At 37.8% G+C, this 20,646-nt stretch overlaps 1 protein-coding gene and 1 long non-coding RNA gene across 2 annotated transcripts in view; one reads left to right on the forward strand and one right to left on the reverse strand.

Annotated features, from left to right (window-relative positions):
- The first annotated feature begins 1,117 nt into the window (after window positions 1-1,117).
- Window positions 1,118-20,646, forward strand: part of LOC141898868 (synaptic vesicular amine transporter-like) — a 21,960-nt gene continuing 2,431 nt past the window's right edge. Inside the window, exons 1-8 of the mRNA XM_074785008.1 lie at window positions 1,118-1,358; window positions 15,377-15,543; window positions 16,805-17,234; window positions 17,501-17,559; window positions 17,663-17,839; window positions 18,186-18,275; window positions 18,996-19,097; window positions 20,152-20,247. Of these exons, the coding sequence (XP_074641109.1) occupies window positions 15,396-15,543; window positions 16,805-17,234; window positions 17,501-17,559; window positions 17,663-17,839; window positions 18,186-18,275; window positions 18,996-19,097; window positions 20,152-20,247 (1,102 nt within the window). The 5' untranslated portion in view covers window positions 1,118-1,358; window positions 15,377-15,395. The remainder of the gene's footprint in view (window positions 1,359-15,376; window positions 15,544-16,804; window positions 17,235-17,500; window positions 17,560-17,662; window positions 17,840-18,185; window positions 18,276-18,995; window positions 19,098-20,151; window positions 20,248-20,646) is intronic.
- LOC141898869 (uncharacterized) lies at window positions 17,837-19,416 on the reverse strand. The gene is made up of 3 exons (XR_012618609.1): window positions 19,302-19,416; window positions 18,120-18,383; window positions 17,837-17,949 (listed from the first exon to the last, which is right to left on the reverse strand). It is a non-coding gene; the product is annotated as an uncharacterized LOC141898869 (long non-coding RNA).

Genomic DNA, 20,646 nt, shown 5'->3' on the forward strand with positions numbered 1-20,646 from the left:
TCAGTGTAGGCGCGTTCATAGGACGTTATTCAGACCCGTCTTTACTGTATCGGACCAAGCGTTCACACGGGCAAAATTCCGTTCTAAATTGGTCCGATCCATTTTAGACCGGTCTAATTTGGACCGAAAGAATGAACCAGGTCCGGTCCAAATTGTGGAACGGACTAAATCTCTGTGTGTGGACAGAAACTGGTGGTACCAGGTCCGATAAATCGTACTCTGCAGTATGAATTCAACTAAACTCGTCAGCAATTCGTCATCAAGCTGATAAATATAGTCTTTAGATATCATTTCTATATTGCCTGAAATTAACGTGTACGCTAACGAATTATCATTTATCTTAAAAATCTGAGCGTGTGTTGCTCGCAGGGTATTCCTTCTAATTGTTCTAAAAATTACTTAGATTGATGTGTCCAGATATATGCTAACTGCAATCATCAAGATTTATCAAATAAAAGACTATTAGGGGCTCATAAATCCTTAGATATACATTTCGGGGTAAAATACAATAGCGACATCTTGCGGGCCCAGCCACAATAAGCTGTATCCAATTCAGCAACATGTGGGTGAACGCACATTCAGATTTGGACCAGGCCTGGTGCGGGACAATTTAGACCGGTCTAACTAGTCGCCGTGTGAATACGGCTTAAGTCTCGTCGTTGTTGTTAGATTTTTCGTTTGGCAGACGATAGCCCGGGGAGTTTTCTGCTATTGCTGGGGTTGAAATCATTTATAATTGCTCCTCATTTGCGATGAATTCAACGAAAACTGCGTGAAATTGGATCCTCGAGTAAGAAATGGATATTTCCACTTAAAAGTTACAATTCATAAATGTCCGTTTGGTGAATCGAAAATAAATTCTAGTTTTCGGTGCTTGAATCGGCTTGAAAAGGTACGAAACGCTGGGGGCATCCGTGACCGTATGCCGGGAAAATTCAAATTGCCGAAACAGTCGAACGCGTATGGAGACAAACGCGGCAGCGTTAAGGTGACAATCAGCCGCACATCAAAATCATCATGTAATAAAGGTTGCATCAAGAGAAGTCTGTCGATTCTACACTGTCAAACAACTATTCCCGCGCGGGATAGTGATCTTTTGCTGTTTGGTATCTTTTGCCACCATCAGCAGCCACTAGTCAGTTACTATAGGAACGATTTCCTTTATTAATATTCATGGCCACTGGCACGTAAGGTATTCACCGATCGATTGACTCGGTGGAGTGTGATCTTCGGTCCTGACGAGGATGCCAACACCGGGTGCCACCTCTCGCGTCGACTGGACCTAATAAAACTTTGTCAACATTTGCTGGATTATCGAGAGTCACGTACACAGCAGTTCGCCTGAACTAGGTTTCAAGGTAAGCAAAACTTTTCCGTTGTGATGTTATACAGTCTTACCTATATATGAAAAAATATATTACGCATCTGGTGTCCGAAGCTACAGTATGATTATCACAATGTACGAAACATGACTAACATTTTTATTCAGGTTCGTAAATAGTTTTTAAACAGTTATCCGCGAGTGTACCGGTTTATCAACGTTAACACCCAGGGGATTTTAGTTTCTCGCATGCCAATAACGTCTCCCGTCAAACACAATGAAGTGGGCTTTAGACTATACTCTCACTCACTATTCTGTGAGTTATATGTATATGTTTTCAACGCAAATTCTGGATCTAGGATCACACAAAATCAAGAATCTTGAACTATATCATGAAAATATACATCACTACTATTTTTTTCCTTAAGATTACCACACACTATGTCGTATTTTAGCAGACAATCTTGCAACGCCGTTTAGTTTTCTACTCTATGAAAATATGTTTTGTAAAGCCGATAAAGGAAATTATTTTAGATACATTTTTCACTTCGAAAACAGTGCGTTAAATGTTCCATTGTATACCAGAGATGACTGATATGATTTTACTTTGTTATTCGTCACGCAGTCTGTTCATATATTAAGTTTGTAAATATTTGATAACTATCACTTCAATCTCCCGCGCATTTCATTATAGTGTCAGACACAGGTCTACATTTCATAATTACGACGAATGTTAGATCTGAGATAGTTGGAAAGATAATTGACTCGTAGCAGTTCTAATAATTTCGGCGAATTCAGGTTTTTCTGTGAATTTTTCAAACATTTTGATAGTGGATAATCTTTAGTTCAGGACTGTTTTGAAAATTTTTAATCGTAAAATAGATTAATGTGATTTACTTAAGGATTTTGCACAGGTCCAAAGTTATCAAAAGAGCTGAAATCAATCTAATTGTGACTTTAATACTCACAACTGCGGAGTCCATTATTCGTCAACTCTGCTAAACTGCTAAAGGCCAAAATCAACGGGTTCACGTTTGTGCTTTTCACATGGTGGTGATGCACATTGAATTATATATGATCTTTTCCTCGTAGTAATACCCGGAAACTCCCCAAGTTATCATTAGTCAAACGAAAAATCTAACATTGACCAGACAATAACAACTCATCAATATTGAATGCATTCAATATGTTCAAACACTGATCGGAGGTTCAATATTATAAAACGGTATGCTTATCAAATTCATTCCGAAACTAGAGATTATAAACAACTGTCACCATTCATGTGCCTCACATGCATACGACTAAAAAAATACATAAAAGAAAACCCTTACGATGTATATATTAAAAAACATCAACAGCTTTGGTCGCTTAGTCTGGGGCAGACAATCACGATTAGATTTAGTTATATTGTCATTTGGTTGCTGGATAAAGTGATTGCGCGATACACTTCTATTTTTGAATTGAATGTGAAATACAAAACTAGTTTCATCTCCTGGAGGAGGTTTAGAAAAATAGTTACATCATCAGCGCTCGAAGAACACCTGCTTGCGTCGCTTTTGAATCGACGGATTTCTTGTTATCGCGCCGAATCGCGCAGAGCGGCAATCTGGGTTTGTGCGCTTTGTTTTTAGTCAAAAAGAACCACTCTAGGTGGGTGGAAGTTGTCGCACCATGTAACCGCACCACAACTCGATGTTTAATTTCCCGTCAATTCTATGCGAAAAGTACTTCTCCATTAAGGCTTTTCCATTGATTAACGTTTGATTAGAGGCCCGAGTGCAGCTATCGGTCTAGTAACGTGTATAGGAAATATGCTTAATAGTCACCGCTGCGGTCGTACCGCCGTCAAAAATTAAATCATACCTTTCGGTCGAGACGTTTTTCTTTTGCACCAAAAGGAATTTGTGGAGTATTAATTACACAATACCACGATGTCTATCAACAGCTCATGTGATCCTAGGTTAATTTAAGAATTCGTCTCAGAGAACTTTAATTTCCGGTCTTGGATTTCTGTGTTAGAGTTTCTGTGACGCGTCAAAATGTTTTAAAATAACCAAAGTTATTTCTTGGTGTTGAAAATGTTTTTTTTTGCTGAGTCGGTCGAGTGTTAACTCCATCCATCCCGGTGACGACTGTGAATTTCACAGTTCATAGCTTAGGATTTAATTAACTTAAAACTTGTAACCCCGGGGTTTGACTTCTCAATTGACATGCATTGAGTTTAACTCCGGGTTAAAGTTGACAATATTTCTAGATTAGAATAACCTCTTACAATAGACCATAACACACTCTTCGTTTGAGTTTTCGATTTGTATATATTCAATTTGTTAAATATGTTTTGGTGATGCATGTTCTCAGTAACAATTTCGCCAGTTTACTGAATACCTTATGTACATGGAAAAAAATCGCCTTTGTCTTTTGCTTCCTTTCTTCTGGCGTACAGTATTGATTCCGCCCTCGGTGTGCGTGCGGGGGTGAGTGTAAATTCATCGCAATTTTTGTTGGCAAAACGAATTTTTCATTGCAAATGGATGAGCGGTCGGCGACATCGAGATTGCCTCTCGCAAATGCAACGAAATTACGAGTCACCAGGCAAATACACGGGGCGTAATTGTCATATAAACTCGCGGATTAAGTCAATACAAAATTAAAACAGGCCATTAAACGCACGCTCGGCGCTCGTGTGTGAACAGATTCGCGGCAATTCTCTTCGTCGACATCATAATATAACATATAGCTATTATTACATATTGTTTGATGCTGCGTCACACACACACACACTCACCCACACTCCGACCCGATGACGCAATGAAAGCGGTTTGAAGATGGCTTCTTCTAATGCGTCTCCATATCAAAACACCATGGGAAATTATCTACGCATTTCAAAACGATAATCGAATTACATTTTTATTTCGTTTAAAGTGCGCTAGACAGCTTTCATTGTTTTTTTTATTCAATCACATTTGTTGCAAACTCAACAAATACAGAATGTGTTATTCATTTGTTTTAGCTTGATCTTTTTTGTATGGAAATTGAATGCAAAGAAAGAAATTTTCATTAGAATTCATATTTCTACAAACTATGACAGTGATTCATGTATATACGTACTACTAGTGATTCATCCCTCGAATTAGGGCACCGCCATCGCATTGCCGGTTCAGGCTGGTTGGAAAATTATTCATTTGAACCGGATCGGAAATCCCCAATTATGTATGTACTTCGGTAATCAAACCCTTTCTTCGTCTCCCGGTATATATAATATATATATATATATATATATATATATATATATATATATATATATATATATATATATATATATATATATATATATATATATATATATATATATATATATATATATATATATATATATATATATATATATATATTATATATATATATATATATATATATATATATATATATATATATATATTTATATATATACAAATCTACCTTTCCAAATAAGCACTGCACAAATCCGCCATGATTGTGAAACCGCGTAGAACAGAAAACTGTAATGCGGTCAACTAATGTTAATCGAGTTCTCAACGTAGAGTCAACTCCGAAAACGCTAGGCATCTAAAAAAGAACGATTTTCCAAGAAATTTCTCTGCTTCGTTTTTATTTATGATCAATTTTCGCCGGATGTGTCTAATAATGCTTTGAAAGTATATGATGCGCGTGATTGCAAAAACACTGGCTAGTATACGCGCGTTTAGGTATAATCTTCGATCTGTTCTTGTCCCGTTCCGTTTTCATCGCTTAATTCATTCCCATCATGTCACTAGACCGCAACTCAAATTGTCATGTAATTTAGAAGTGATATCAGGTCGATAGCGAACCGTTATATATGCTAATAGCATCTAGAAGTGATCACCAGTGATTATTGCCAACACGTCATCAATGGCGCGGCCGGGACATGAAAAACTCAGATGGAGAGCTATCTAATATCTTTTAAAGAGATCTTACTATACATACTAAATTTAAGTCGAGAAGTTTCAGGGAATTACCTGACAAAAACAGACATCTTACGATGCAAACCTAATATTCTAAAGCCCTGGTAAGAAATATGATATCGCCAGGGGACTTTGAGTGACCACACTATTACATATGTAATGTATGTAAATCGTATATTGCCTGGTTCGTTGTAGAGGTGTCTTCCCATCTCATTTTAGTACTATTTTACTTACAAATATTTGTACATGATAAGATGAATAACTAACTCAGTTTTTCATTACACAAAGAGCATGAAGCTCAAACCGTGCACTCAATGTTTTTACGGGCGGTATATGATTTTAACAACCACATAGGATGTAATGAATAATGGTAAATATTTTAGTATACCCTTTCGGGGATTCATTAACTAAATTCCTTATTTTTAACAAGAATTAAAGAGAATCTACCAAAATAAGGAATGTATCGGACAAAATAAAGAATGCCAAATCTACTAATATATTACGTTGTGATACATTATTCTAAGAATTGCACCCACATGAAATATCAATCAGTTTTATTGGCAATGATGATTTTGCACCTAACGATTACTGGCTAATTTCACGGCGCTTATATGATATCACCTGAATCAAAGTCTAGTCAATATGGCTTTCTTTTATGTCTCCATACTCTTGAAATGAAAGTTGTCATTAATAAATCAATCTGAACGTCGCCATGTCAATCTCTTTTGGAGCAGTATTGCTACCCGCCGGCGCTACTCGGACTCGGTTCGTAAAGTAATGCCCGCTGCGTATTCATCGCTGCAATGCAGTCAGCGGCTTTTCAGCTTGCGCACTGGGCGGGTTTCCTGTTTTATAATTATGGACTGGAGGAATAATACCCCCAGATCAATACCTTGAGTTATGACCACTCGTGATGGAGATTCATAAACACATTAAGAATAATATCACGCTTCTGTGGCGTTTGAACATTAATTAGCTTTTGTTGGATTTTCAATTAAACTATCGTTGACACGTCGTTCAAACATACTCTAAAACTTTGCATAATATGAGGAGAATTAATCTAATCGTGAGAATTCTATTTCTACCAAATGCTAAATTACGCTTTGAAATAGAGTGGTTTACAACCACTATCTATCCTAAATAGGCGTATGTGTTGCAACGCCGGTTTCTATATATCTGTTTCATTGTGAAAATGAAACTTGTTATACTACATGGAATGGCGATAAACATTAAGCCCAGGATAGGCAAATCTCTGCCAAGGAAATCAAGCACATTGCAACATCTTCCATACGCAGGAAGGTATCCCGTCGAAATGTTTGAATCAAGTTATTCCACCAGTCACATTTATGACGATAAGAGCGAAGAATGTCTACTGGTAAATTGTTTGAAAAAATAGAATTAAAAAGTCAACGAACTTCAAAGAAGAAATTCCTGCCTGATTTATAGCTTTTTATCTTGAAATAAGGATTTCCCTCTTATCTATTTGATTGGTAGATCTGGTTTGATTTGTTTTGAGTCAGCGTCCCTTACAAACCCATCACCACACCTGCCGGGAGCGAAACTGGAGGTTTGACTTCGAAATCGAAAATCTAATCGAAGTACAGATAAAGTTGAATGATCGGCGGTCGAATTCAGAATTCTTTGCTTTTACCCGAGGCTTACTTTCGTGTAGCATTGCCGAAAATTCATGGAACGAATTTTATATAACATTTTTAACCTGAAATTCACACGCTGTTAGACAAACACGGTTGTCGCCAAAGTTGTAAAGATCTATAGAAGGACTAGAGAGATACAATAAAAACCGAGAAAAAAATCACCCAGCAATTAATACGATTTACGGTTGTCTAGGTTGTAACCAGAAAACTAACTTGAAAGTGTGTCGATGCCTTGAAAAATAACACATATATTGCGTAATATTGTCGACAATGAATAACATTTTAATGTGAATAATGTTTTATAAAGGATCAATGAAGTTATTTTGGGTTTGTATATATTGATGATTGAATTGACCGACAACCAGTCTAGCAGCGATGAATTTATGACGTAGTGCACACCCTCTCAAAAAAATAGTTTTCCAAATTTATCAAAAATAAAATAAGAGTCATGGTAATACAACTAATTATAAGACAAACGCGAACATTCAGATTATTATAATTGTTATTTTGAAACGCCAAATCTTGTTGACGTAGAGCACATCGACTCGGACTCGCACATAGAAACCCTTTAGTAAGGCATTATAGGTTTCGACGTATATTAAAATTATTGTAATGGTTTTTACGGTGTCAGAAATCTATAGGACTGGAGAAATAGAATAATTACTCTAACCCGATTTCCAGTTTCTTTTCTAGCGCCCTATATTTCTTCGAACTGGCGTGCGTAGAACAAACAGAAAGTCGTTTCGACACGTGGATCGTCACTTTTTCCCGCGCGTTTATCTTAACTTGCCCGGCGTAGCATCAATCACATTTATCTGATGATGTTATTCGGTTTAGCAGTGATACCGTCCAGCGTTTGAATTATTTACAGGTATTCATTCGCTTATTCAACCTTGTACATTATAAATCATTGCGGAACTTCACATGCCAGTGAATATACGAGCCCCGGTAATAATACGCATCTAAATATAGCAATTATCGCGCACGCTCTTGAATTACGACACAAAGATATGAAACAGAATTTATCACTCGGACAGAAATTAATCACCAAGCCATTAGCGTCCATTCCACGAGCGAAAATGAAAACGGTGACTGTTTAATTTTCATTGAAGCGCTTTGCAATTTTTCTTCGGGACGTGGCGTCAGCAAATTTGCAATTTTGTTCGATCGGTGTCGTCATTGAAAGGCGCTGTTTGAAGAATGTCCATTATTGCTGTTTTCAAATTCTAAGTCGAAAGGAACGATCGAAGCAGGGCGTAATGGAAATTTATGAGCGAAAATTTCGCCGCTGATCACAACACGATTAAGGAAGGCGATATTCCGATAAATCATTGATCGATGACGAAATGCGCGGAATATTGCGAGAGAACCGTTTCAGCATTTTAATTTTTATTTCCATCAACTTTTGGATTTCAGTATCGACATATCCGTTCATAATATTGTACAGGCGATCGTGTAACCGGCGACCGATTTAACATTAGCAATGTTTATTCATTTGAGCACCTGAATCTATACAGTTACAGTGTATTTGACAAACTCAAGGTTTACAATTTAGACAATATGAGTGAAAAATACAATATACAAAATAACATAGCGGCGACTGCCGTGTTTACACGAATATTCTATCCATTTTACTTTACAAATACACAAGTTTTACAGTGTTCCGATTTTCCCTGTCTGCATGAGTGAGGAGAATTATACTGGTTTGGATACATTGAAAATTTACCGTCAATATACTTGGTCATCAATGTTTGGACGACATAATATATAATGAAATCCATCCCCTATAGCACTGTTGCAAATACGACAAATCCAGTTTTCTCTGTTTACTTTCATACATCTACCAGTTTTAGGAAGTTTGTGATTACAAGTTCTTAATCTACTTAAACTAAATATCAGGTCATCAGGGATATCCGACGTGATAAGAAATTCTAGGCTACGATTATCTATAGCCGTTGCTAAAGTCGTAATACAACTCAGTATCAACTAATTGTTATGTGATACTAAGATTTTTAAGTGAAGTTAAAAGAGTTCAACCACTTGAACATTTCAACCGTGTTAAGCAAATAAAAATAAAGTTTGAGTCACTCAATTTTTTTATTATCATGGTCCAAATCGTATTTCGCGATCCCGAGTGTCCACTAGAAAATCGTATTTCCCGATCCCGAGTGTCCACTAGATTTACTGAAAGAATTCACTCCAGTTACAGTCGTAGCGCTTTCCTTGAAGTCTTTGTAGAACAACGCACGCATGTGAGTCTATCAAATGATAAAAAAACAAGATATAGTTTTTCACGGTTATCGATAATGATCCCCTCGGTAAAAAATAGATAAAATCTCCCTCCCCCCGTTGAATGGAGTGATAAATCTTAAGGTCATTTTTTTCAATATTGACATATTCTATGCCAGAAATTAACCGTTCATTAATACTAAATTGATACTAAATGTGGCCCAAGTCCACAATTTAGTGCAATGTTATATTATTTAGTTCAACTACAGTGTAGAGTTACTTTTGGATTGAATCGAGGGATGACTGCGCAAGCTGAAATATAAAAGCAAGAAGAAGTATTGTAATATGGAACTAAAAGAAGTTTCATGAAAAAAGATCCTTGATTGGGGATTCATATTCTACAGCTGATGACACGCGACACCTTACATATAAGGGACAGTTGTACTACCAAATTGACTGTACAGGACAGTTGACCGTTGACATCCTACACTCGAATTAGTAAGGGACACCAAATCAAAAAATCATACTAAATAAAATAAAATAAATTGGATCAATCCCTATTTTAAGATAAAAATCTTCATCCGGAGGAAAAAATGCTCCGGTGAATAGATTATAGACGTGAGTCAGTTGTAGATCACAATATCGGCGTGATAAAACGATAAGAGTTAAATCCCAAAATAAATGAATTAATGGCTAAAAACTCTTTTAAAATACTACGAATATTTCGGGTGGTTAAAGGGTCTCATTTTTAGATTACTGAAGGGTGTTAGTAACCACCCGAAATATTTCGAGTGTTTTTTATTTTCATATAGCGTAACTGTAAAAGGTTTTAGAGCAGCACCTGCTGAAAGTTTCCGATACTGACTATTATATTAAAGGGATATGTGCCCATCAAGCCGTTGTTTGAGTCTACGAAGTGGGAAAACCACATTTCATATTAATCTCACATTTTTTAAATAGTATGAATATTTTTCTATGGTTTTGTTTCTATTGTTCTAAGTTTTGAATTCTCGCACAGGAAAACAAAAAAATGGGCCATTGTAAAAAAATTTTATCCAGCTTCTAGCCAGTCAGAAATATTTTTCAACTCGCGCGAGAAAACCAAAATGTTTTGAATTCTCGCGCGAGAAAACCAAAAGTTTTGAATTCTCGCGCGAGAAAACCAAAAGAACGGGCCACTGTGAACATTTTTTCATCGTTGCTCTAGCCTTACAGAAAAATATATTAGTATGGCCCGAATCAGCCACCATAGGTTTGCGGATATATATATATCAGCAATTTCTGTAAATCTCAAATGGCCAACAAAGATTTATTCAATATGTTCCATTATTAGTTCCTACGACAGAATCAGCAGTATGGAAAGTAAGATCTAAATCTTTGATACGAAATGAGCCACCTCATAATATTAATGTTACTGCCATATTGGAGTAGTCATCAGCGCTTTGGTGAATGAATAATCGGATGTCACCGTTATGTCAGAATTTATAGATGGAACTGTGCTTTCGGGCATTTATGGGGCCGTTCGATCGCAATCAAACGGTCCTATATTAATCGTCACTCGTTGTCTACCCTTTTAATCAGATAATATTTTTGGCACGTCAGCAGCATAAAAAAGGAAATGTCACTTCGATTTTCAAAACCATGGCTGACGGGCTGTTTACCTACGCTACGATTAATCATCTCACCGAGGGTCTTCGTCACATTCGGATAATATCCCTGTTATTGGATGGCGAGCGTTTGATCGAGCGCCTTCTCCCGGGAGACCGCAGGGCATGCGCCGGGTCAAAGGTGTTCCATTGAGTTTAGAATTTTAACAAATTAAAATAGCTGGCGTTCAAGACGTCAAATTAAATACGCCATAAGATTCAAATTGATTCAGCATTCCTCATTGATTTGCATGTTGATGTGATTGATATGGCATGATATGATATGATACGATACGATACGATACGATACGGACACTTGATGTTGTAAACCGATCACCGTGTTACCCACTGTTTACCGGGGATGTGTAGTATCAAGGTTATAGGTGAACTATTGATACGTACTTGATGATAGATCCTTACGATAATGTATATATGAATATATCTATGATATCCCTCGCACCGTGAGAAATCAAGAAGTCATACCTCTCTGATAAGTATATATAAAATCACAAATGCCTACGCTGGACGAATTCGTTCTACCGAAGGACATCTGAAGCGATATGATTAGCGTATGATTTATTTCTGATAATTAACGATGCGATGTTAGGGATCGTACGAATCAGAGTGCAACATTTCGCCTGCCTTCACAACTGATTTGATTCGGAACATGGTGACCCACAGTGATTGCTTTAATTATCTTTCGGTAATGTACATTTCGTGTTCGACTTCAACCGCCACGCTGCGACTGCTTATGGATCGGGTCTTTTCCGTCCGATAACTGAATAGCTTGCTTACAATGTCCGTCTAATTACATTCACGGGCTCCAGCGACTTAGGTATAGATTCCTTAACGCGCGGCTGAATTTTCAAATAACGCGTAACTGAGAAAGAAAACTGCAGAAATGCGAGATGAACCACATCCATTGCTAATACGTTATATCCCTATAGGCCCGTGCAACCGATTTCCAGATCACCACCGGACCTATTCACTGGTCGTCCAAATTGGGAAGGTTCCTGGCTGAAAATCGGACCGAATTAGCCGCGTACGACCGAATTGAAAGTCCCGTGGCGCGAGGAATATATGGTGGGTTTGTTTTGAATTTGGTTGGAACTGAATGATCCCTTGGAAAAACTATGGACATCTGAAAATGTACGGATACAACTTCCGAATCCGGAATCAGATTAGAAGGGAGGATGGTGTGTATGTATAGAATGAGGACCTCGACGCTAGAAGGCGTGTCTCAAGCTGCTGCAGTGTCAAATCTAGACATATCCAATCTGTAATGTCATAAACACCCAGGGGTGCACCTACCAAGAGGCCGATATAGGGAAATGAAGTCGGGGTCCAAAGAGAAAAGAGAAAAAGTAAGGGGTCACCTGAGATCCCATACAAATCGGATTCTCTCAGCTCCCATCACCAATCCCCACCATACCTTACTATCACTCAGTAAGTAATATAGTAACCAGAATTTTAGTTCAGTTCATGCATAACGACCACCCATGTGACGGGATTTTTATTATGTTTTACCAGTTTTTCAAAGAATTTGTTTCCACCTTTGGTTCCATTGTGAGGAGAGCATTTTTTCGGACAAGTCTATATAATTGATCAGCCCGTAGTAATGTTGGCAACTCCACTACGAGTGTAAGAATCTATAGGTACGAAAGTTTAATATACATTAAAAGGAAATGTATCCGGAAAACGTGGGTGTAAACGGCTGTTTCCAAACAAATGGCCTTGGCAACTGTATATGTGTACATAAGATGAACTCCACCATATCAATATTTCATTGGGTGTTCAGGTAACACTGATTAGTTAACTACCTGCCTTGGCTGTCGTTTGTAGGACATACGGGTAAAAGTACAATTGTTTTAACTGAAAATCAAGGTGGTGCACGTTTAAATGCTCGATTGCAAGTTATTGTGGTGCGGCATGCCCACGTATCTCCGTTGTTGCGCACACGTCCCGTTTGGATGAATTACAGACCAAACATCGATGTGAAAACTCCAAAACGAGGCATTATATTCACGGCATGCAAACTAATGTGAAATGAAAAGACTTTGTTAATCAGTTTCATCCCACTTCATAGAAAGTCAACAAGCTCTTGCTTTTATTGACATACGATTACCGTTTTCCGCTGAAAGGCAATGGTTCTCGTTGCAGAGTTGTGTAAACAGCCCATGTCTTTATTTCCTGGCCACTCTAGTGCTGCCAGCGGCAAACAGGAGTGCGCCTGACAGATTGGTTTCACTGTTAGGAAATGAATTTACTCGATATACAAACGCCGCCTGAAAATACCCAAATTATTTCGTTTCATGTGACCTTCTCCAAAAGTATCGTCTACGCGAGCGATGACGTATGTGTGGGAAGACATGATGGATCGGAGCTCCGTCCAATTGACAAGGGTTGCGCGAAGACCGCTGTAATAACCTAGTAATACCCAGTTCTCTTTACCTTGGTTGGTTTTCGCCATCATTCCATCGGTTCATCATGTAGCAACACGATCGACGCACGGTCTCAGTATTTCAGACATTGCGTACGTACGTTCGATTCCCGCGAGTGATTCCGAATGGATCATTCTGATTGCTGTTTAAGTCAGGAACCGGCATGATTGTCATTACTTAATATTCAAACTATTATTGCTATCGTTGCCCGGGATTATGGCTAATCCACGGGAAAATGAACGTACCCTCAACGGCATAGGCAAGCTTGATATGGGCGTAAATGCCAATCGACAAGACGTAATCTATTATTCGATGAAATTCGCATCTTGTCGGGAAATAGACGAAATTCTCGCGTACAACTTTATTTCTAGTTCATCTACGGCCAGATCAACAAAGAATTTTTAAAATTGGGACTCAGAAAGAAACAGAAATGACAATATATATTGATGAATTAGCAGTTTGGAAAATAATTAACCAACTTAGAAATGCGAAGGTGAAAAACGAATGCATGCAAATAATTGGTATGGTACGTACCTCCGTACAATAACGGCGGATACAGGATTTTCGGATAGGGGCCAAGTTGAAGTGAATGATTTTTGAAAATTGGATGTGTGGAAATGCTTTTCTTACCATTTAGATGGTAACTTATCTGTTTCAAATTGATGTGTTAAAATATAGATGATTCTACACTTTCTAGTTTTTTTTTGCGGTGGGCCCCTTAGGCCATTTTGTTTATAATAAGTTGGAATACGGGTTTGATGGATTTGAAATTAATTGCGAAGGCGGGAAAAAAATAAAAAAACATTTCTATTCTCAAAACATCGAATTCATCACTAATTCAGTGATCAAACAATTGCTTTATTTTGGAGGTCATTTTGGGATATTAGTACCTGTATATTTTTTCTGCCTGCACTCAAAACTGACGCAGCCATTTTTACAAGTGATGCTATCTACTGAACGAACTCGACAAATATATCCATTAGAACACCAGATTGTCACAGCGATCTTTAATGAGTAATGTCAAAAGATGATGTGGTAGTGGAAGAAATTACAAATGTGTATTTTTATTTCCATATTTATGCTTAAGAAAATAAGGGTGCGGCGGGAAAAATGAAAATAATTTTTTTAATACCTTGAATCGGAAAAGTTTTGTGGCAGATCCGTAATCCAACCAATTATAAAAAACGGCCTTAAATCATCTCCTGGCCATTTACATCAAAATATTAAGATAACATTTGACATTTAACACAGGCGGCGTAAGTTATTACGTTAGTACCTGGAAATTTATAAAAATGCTTTTGTTCAATTAACTTAATCAAAAATATCTAGAATAAGTAGAAGCTACTTGATTGGCTATACGATAAATAACCATAAGAACATCTATTCAAAAAATGGTTTTTCTGCTTTTATTGTTTCTGCTTTCTATATGTAGGTTTCGATGCTTTCTCTACGGAGCACGGAGGGAGGTGATATGGTGAAAAAAAATATATTTTCTTGTTCGTTCGAAAGAAATGATTTTCGAAAGATTATTTCGCCCCCAGGAAAATTTTTCACCATGCTCCTCTCCTCAATTCTATTCTCGATTTTACCTATCCCTGCTTTTACAACAAATGCAGTGGACTATATTTATGCACGAAATCATATCATCAATCTTGATAACTTTCATTTAATTATCTGATATAGAGCAAATGACATTTTACTCTTTCGTATCAAACCTTATCTAACTGAATGATATTTTGAATTTTCCGTCGAATTATCATGATAAATTTAATGAAATCATCACCAGCTTGAAAGTAATAAATACAATTTCTTTACTTCTCAAAATTTTTTTAATTCTTGTGTGATCATTGTGATTATTAACCAGCTCCAAGTTGAGAGAGAGAGGAACAATCTCTTTCTTATATGTTTGAAACCTTTTTCTTTTCGTCGGGAATGAAGTTGTCATATTTGAGTCAGAAAAACCTACTACCCTCAAAATAATGAACTTTAGGGGGTCGTGATACTAAAACCCCCTTAGAGATGCATCTGTCTGGAAGTTATGACACGCAAAAACTTAAATTCTTGACTCGTTCATTATCTTCTTTACACTTCGACACTTTGACACTTCGGCATCTAATTTCAGCGATCGATAGCGCTACGCCATGAACTGGAGTATCGGAGCCCTCAAAGAAAAATGGCGAGATTTTAGCTTGAAAGAGTTCATCAAATCTGGTAGACAATCGCGCAAATTAATCGTATTCATTGTCTTCATAGCGATCTTTCTGGACAATATGCTGTTGACGACCGTTGGTGAGTTGGTTTTTTTTCGATCTTGAAATAGGGACTGTCCCTGTTATATATTTGGTTGGCAAATTTCGTTTGATTTTTCGATTGAGTGCCCTTACAGACCCACCACACCTGCCGGCGGCGAAACAGGGGGTTTGATTTTGAAATCGGAAATCGAAGTACAGATATAGTAGTGTGAGTTAGTTTTAACACCGATATCATGTAAGCTTTCCCTCACATGGATTCGAAGGTAAAAGTATCGACGCTGCCGCAGCAAACAGCATTCGATTTTTGTTGCTGGGCACCGTTTCATCGAAACCTTGTGAGGGAGGAAACTCTCGAGAATAGAAACTTAATGGCTTGAACCAACTGAACCCAATACCCGATAACCCTTTTATCATTATCGTATGGTGGCTGATAAGGGCCATAGCGTAAAATTCCTGGTATGTAAATGAGGGCGCCAGAATGCCAGAACGCCAAAACGAAAAAAAACGTCCAATTTTCTCTAAAAGTTCGTTTTGGCGCGCCAAAACAAAGAAAATTCCGTTTTGGTGGAATATTCTCCGTTTTGGCGCGCCAAAACAAACTTTTAGAGAAATTTCGACGTTTTTCGTTGTTTTGGCGAGGGCGCCAAAACGAAAGTTCGTTTTGGCGGGGGCGCCAAAATGAAAGTTCGTTTTGGCGGGGCGCCAAAACGGAATTTTCTCCGTTTTGGCGCGCCAAAACGAACTTTTAGAGAAATTTCGACGTTTTTCGTTGTTTTGGCGGGGGCGCCAAAACGGAATTTTCTCCGTTTTGGCGAGCCAAAACGAACTTTTAGAGAAAATTGGACGTTTTTTTTCGTTTTGGCGTTCTGGCGTTCTGGCGCCCTCATTTACATACCAGGAATTTTACGCTATGGCCCTTATCAGCCACCATATTATCGAGATATATTAGAAAGAAATCATTTTGTGCCGGGTAAATTCGGAGGAATTATCGTTCACAACGGGTGCCAAATGTCGCACGAGTTGATGCTTTTCTCTTGCTCTATCAGCATTTGTAAGAGAACTATCGAATCAGCAGCGTATCAATGCAGAAAGCAGTCTGGTAACATTCGTTAAGGGGAATTTTTAACTACTTTGAAGAATTGAAATTTTTACATAATTTCTACCTCATTATTAGCTAGGGGAATTTTACCGCTGGGTCGATAGTTGAAAAGAAAACTACAGGCCGTACCTTTGCCGGTTCTCGTTTTTTAATGAAATATAGACATGCTTATGGCTGGGTTCTACGGGTTTCTTTTCAGTGCCTATCATTCCCGACTTTCTGTATCAAATCGAATTCAAAGAAAAGTTACACGGCGGCGGTAATACGAGTAGCAACATAACGAGGATGGAGTCGGTGATTGTGTGTACGCTACCGGAAAGCAGCGACCAAGAGTACAATGGGCCAGACGAGTACGGCGGTAGAAATATGTCCAAAAAATTCATGGGATATTATTCAAAGATGTCCGATCGACCGCCTCAATGCGCGAACATGTCGGATAGCGAAGAGCTCGTTGTTTATAATATAACCAGAAACGTCACTCTAACCGTGACGAGGAAAAGCGGTAAACTATCAGCAGAAGAACGACACGAGGAGCTTTCAAACGAAAATTTAGAAGTAGGACTGTTATTCGCTTCGAAAGCGATCGTTCAACTATTAACAAACCCATTCATTGGTCCACTCACTAATAGGTATGTTTGTCGTCGGATTATATCCAGCCATGATACGCGAAGAAAAGTTTTTTGATATCTCAAAATCAATCCCTGCTTATCACCCCGTGTGAAATCTAGTCAATCAGATCGATTCTTTTTTAAAATCAAATCTTCAAACCCATTTTTCATTTTACAAAAACTTTGAGTTTTACTACAGATGTAGTTTTAGTTTGTAAAATGAATGAGCATCATCATACGTCGATAATGCCGGTACTCATTATTGAACGCATGATCGTTTTCTTTAGAATTGGCTACAGCATTCCGATGTTTTCCGGTTTTGTGATTATGTTTGTCTCAACCATAAGTAAGTTCACATATCGGTTGAATGTAAATTGACCATACTATAACATTTTTTCTTTCTATTCCCGATGGTAAAATGAACGTTGTTCGTATTTGTTCGTTTTCAGTTTTTGCATTTGGAGAGAATTTCACGATTCTATTGATTGCCCGAAGCATTCAGGGAATTGGATCATCTTGCTCCAGTGTGGCAGGAATGGGGATGTTGGCTGACGCTTACCCTGATGACAAGCAGCGCGGAGAAGCGATGGGTTTTGCCCTCGGTGGACTTGCGTTAGGGGTTTTAAGTAAGTATATATGTCATTCGGTTTCAATAATTGAACAATGTTAACATCTCCAATGCTTCGAGGGGAGAATAATTCTGATTTAGAAAATCCCTTCAGTGGCACCACTGAGACTAGAATTCATGAAGAAATATGTATCACATGAAAATAGATAAACGTCCTAACAAGAGGATTGCAGAAAACAAATCAAAAAACGAAAATGGAAAAGCAACGACTTCAGTTCCAGATCAACAATTGTAAATTTCTTTAAAACACAAAATGGGATGTTTACGGCCCCGCTTACCTCTCGATGTGAAGAAAATTCGAAATAGTATAAGAGTCAAAAATTTCTTTTTATTTCTATTTGTAGTCGGTCCGCCGTTTGGAGGAGTAATGTACGAATTTGTTGGAAGGGCGTCACCGTTTCTAATCTTAGCAGCGCTAGCCATGCTGGATGGTCGTACGTATTATTTGGATGCATGTATCAACCTGCAGCCTGGACTCGCGCACTTATAAATTCGATACATTTTTTTAACCAACCGTCCGCAGGCATCACATGTGTTTTTACCTAAGACATTTTAAAGTGAAAATTAATGTACAAATACAGAGAGAAAGCTTACAAAAGTGATTGTCTAGCAGGGAAGGATCCAATAGGGGGGTTAGGGGGTCTCGGCACCCCTGCTCCGTGTTCGGAAAAACATTTTATGATAGTGATATCAATCGTATTAATGATGAAACTAGCCACAATTCAAGTCTCTACTGATTGCAAGGTTACAGCGTCTGTCAGAAATTACTGTAGGTAATGCACATGTTTATGAATGCATCTTTGATTGAAATATAGAAAAATGTATCTGGGAAAACACTGCGCTTGATCGAACCCCTTCTGCTGAAATTTCATCGTAATTAAAACAGCATTAATTAAAATAAATCATATCATATCAAAAGTAAATCATATATATTGAAATTTTATACGTAATTTTGTGTCCCTTAAGTAGGTTATACGATATAGAGTATATGTGATTTAGGTAACATATTTTTATAGACAGGAAATCGTACAGTATTTACGACTAGACTTTATTCGTAAAACGAATTTGCGCGCACGTTCCATGAAGAAATGTCACCCGTACCACGCGGTTATAGCAGCGGAATAAATGTCGTACTGACGAATTTGTTTTTGCAGTGTTACAGCTTTACGTGTTGAAACCGTCCGTGCGCCCAGACTCACAGGAGGGATCGCCGTTAATCACGTTACTTAAAGATCCTTATATTTTGGTAACAGCAGGTAAATATTGTATCGATCAATTAATTGAATTCATTGAAAAATATGAGCGGCGCCTTCCACGACGTAACAACTTAACATGCCGTGACAAGTCTGAATCATAACTTTATGTAGCTAACGGTGATTTAATTTGGCTGCATGTCAATTATAACTGTTTCGTGTGATTTATGCACAAATAATGTCAATAACGGCGACAACGATACGTACCTTACGTACGTATCTAAACCTTTCGAAATATCGGTCGAATTATGACCAACCGATCAGTATCAGAAGATTCGAACATCTATACATATCTTCGTTTATAGTTACATTAACGATAGTTCTCATCGCTCTCTTCAAACGTCGGAGAATAACTAAAAAAATCAAAAAACTTTAGTTTAAAAAAGAATAAAAAACGATATCAAAAACTGAAGAACGATGTAATCATATCAGATGTGTTGTATGTAGCGCGGTGCCGTGCATTATTTATCTTGAGATTTAAACATGTTTTGAAAGAAATATTGACCCAATCATTGGGTTGCTGGGGATGAAACCATCTTACGGATTCGTGAGATTCCCACACGAACTCGACATGAACTCAGGTGGGGGGTCAACTGCGGGGTCATTCAAATAAGACCTTTCAACTCCCATTGGTCAGTTTACTAGAACGCCTCGTATATATGAACCAATAGAGTAACTTAATAGAATTTTCTTCGTCCTTTCCCCGAAGCCAAACGCAATCACAATACACGGAAATCTCCCCAAATGAATGTAAAATGGTCATAGATTTGTATTCGTCTGCAAATTGAAAGATAATCTATCCAACTATTCAACGGTTTACAACAATTAGATAGCTGGAATCGCTTTGAGTTCAATAAAAAAGGATCAAATAAACATTGAGCTGTCGTTACAACGTAATCACGACAAAATATTCGCGATGTGATCGAACACAATACCTGACTTCGAAATTAGCAATCTTGTAATGTATATAACGCGGCGTATATACAAATCATTTCTTGTGCATACTAAGGTAAGAAAGTTGCCTTTAAGTATATACGTGTTCCTATTTCATTTCCAGGATCAATCACGTTTGCGAATATGGGAATAGCGATGATGGAGCCGTCTCTTCCTATCTGGATGATAGATACGATGCGTGCACCCAAGTGGCAACAAGGTAACGATAGCATACGACACAAATTAATGAAATCTTGGACAAAACTAGAATTGCACGGTAAAACCTGTGAACGGTCTCGAAATCTTTTTACGGGCATATCAAGACTGACCCTGAATCGTTAACTGGCACCTTATTCTAAAAATCAAAAACGTTACCAAAAATGTCCACTCTTACTGTTACCAATATTTATGAGATGAGTGGCTCGTGAATCCAGACAGAGCACGCAGAAATTAGCTCTGAAATTAAGCTCGCAGTCATGTCGATATTAGTACGGCGTTACATTTATGTCTCATGATCTGAAGTTCAATGAAATGAACATTTTGTATATGGAACCAAAAACATGTATTTTGTATATGGAACCGACGCATTACCGTAGCGCACATTACTGGTGGCTTTACT

Source organism: Tubulanus polymorphus, chromosome 2, assembly GCF_964204645.1.
Source record: "Tubulanus polymorphus chromosome 2, tnTubPoly1.2, whole genome shotgun sequence".
Taxonomy (NCBI): Eukaryota; Metazoa; Nemertea; class Palaeonemertea; order Tubulaniformes; family Tubulanidae; genus Tubulanus; species Tubulanus polymorphus.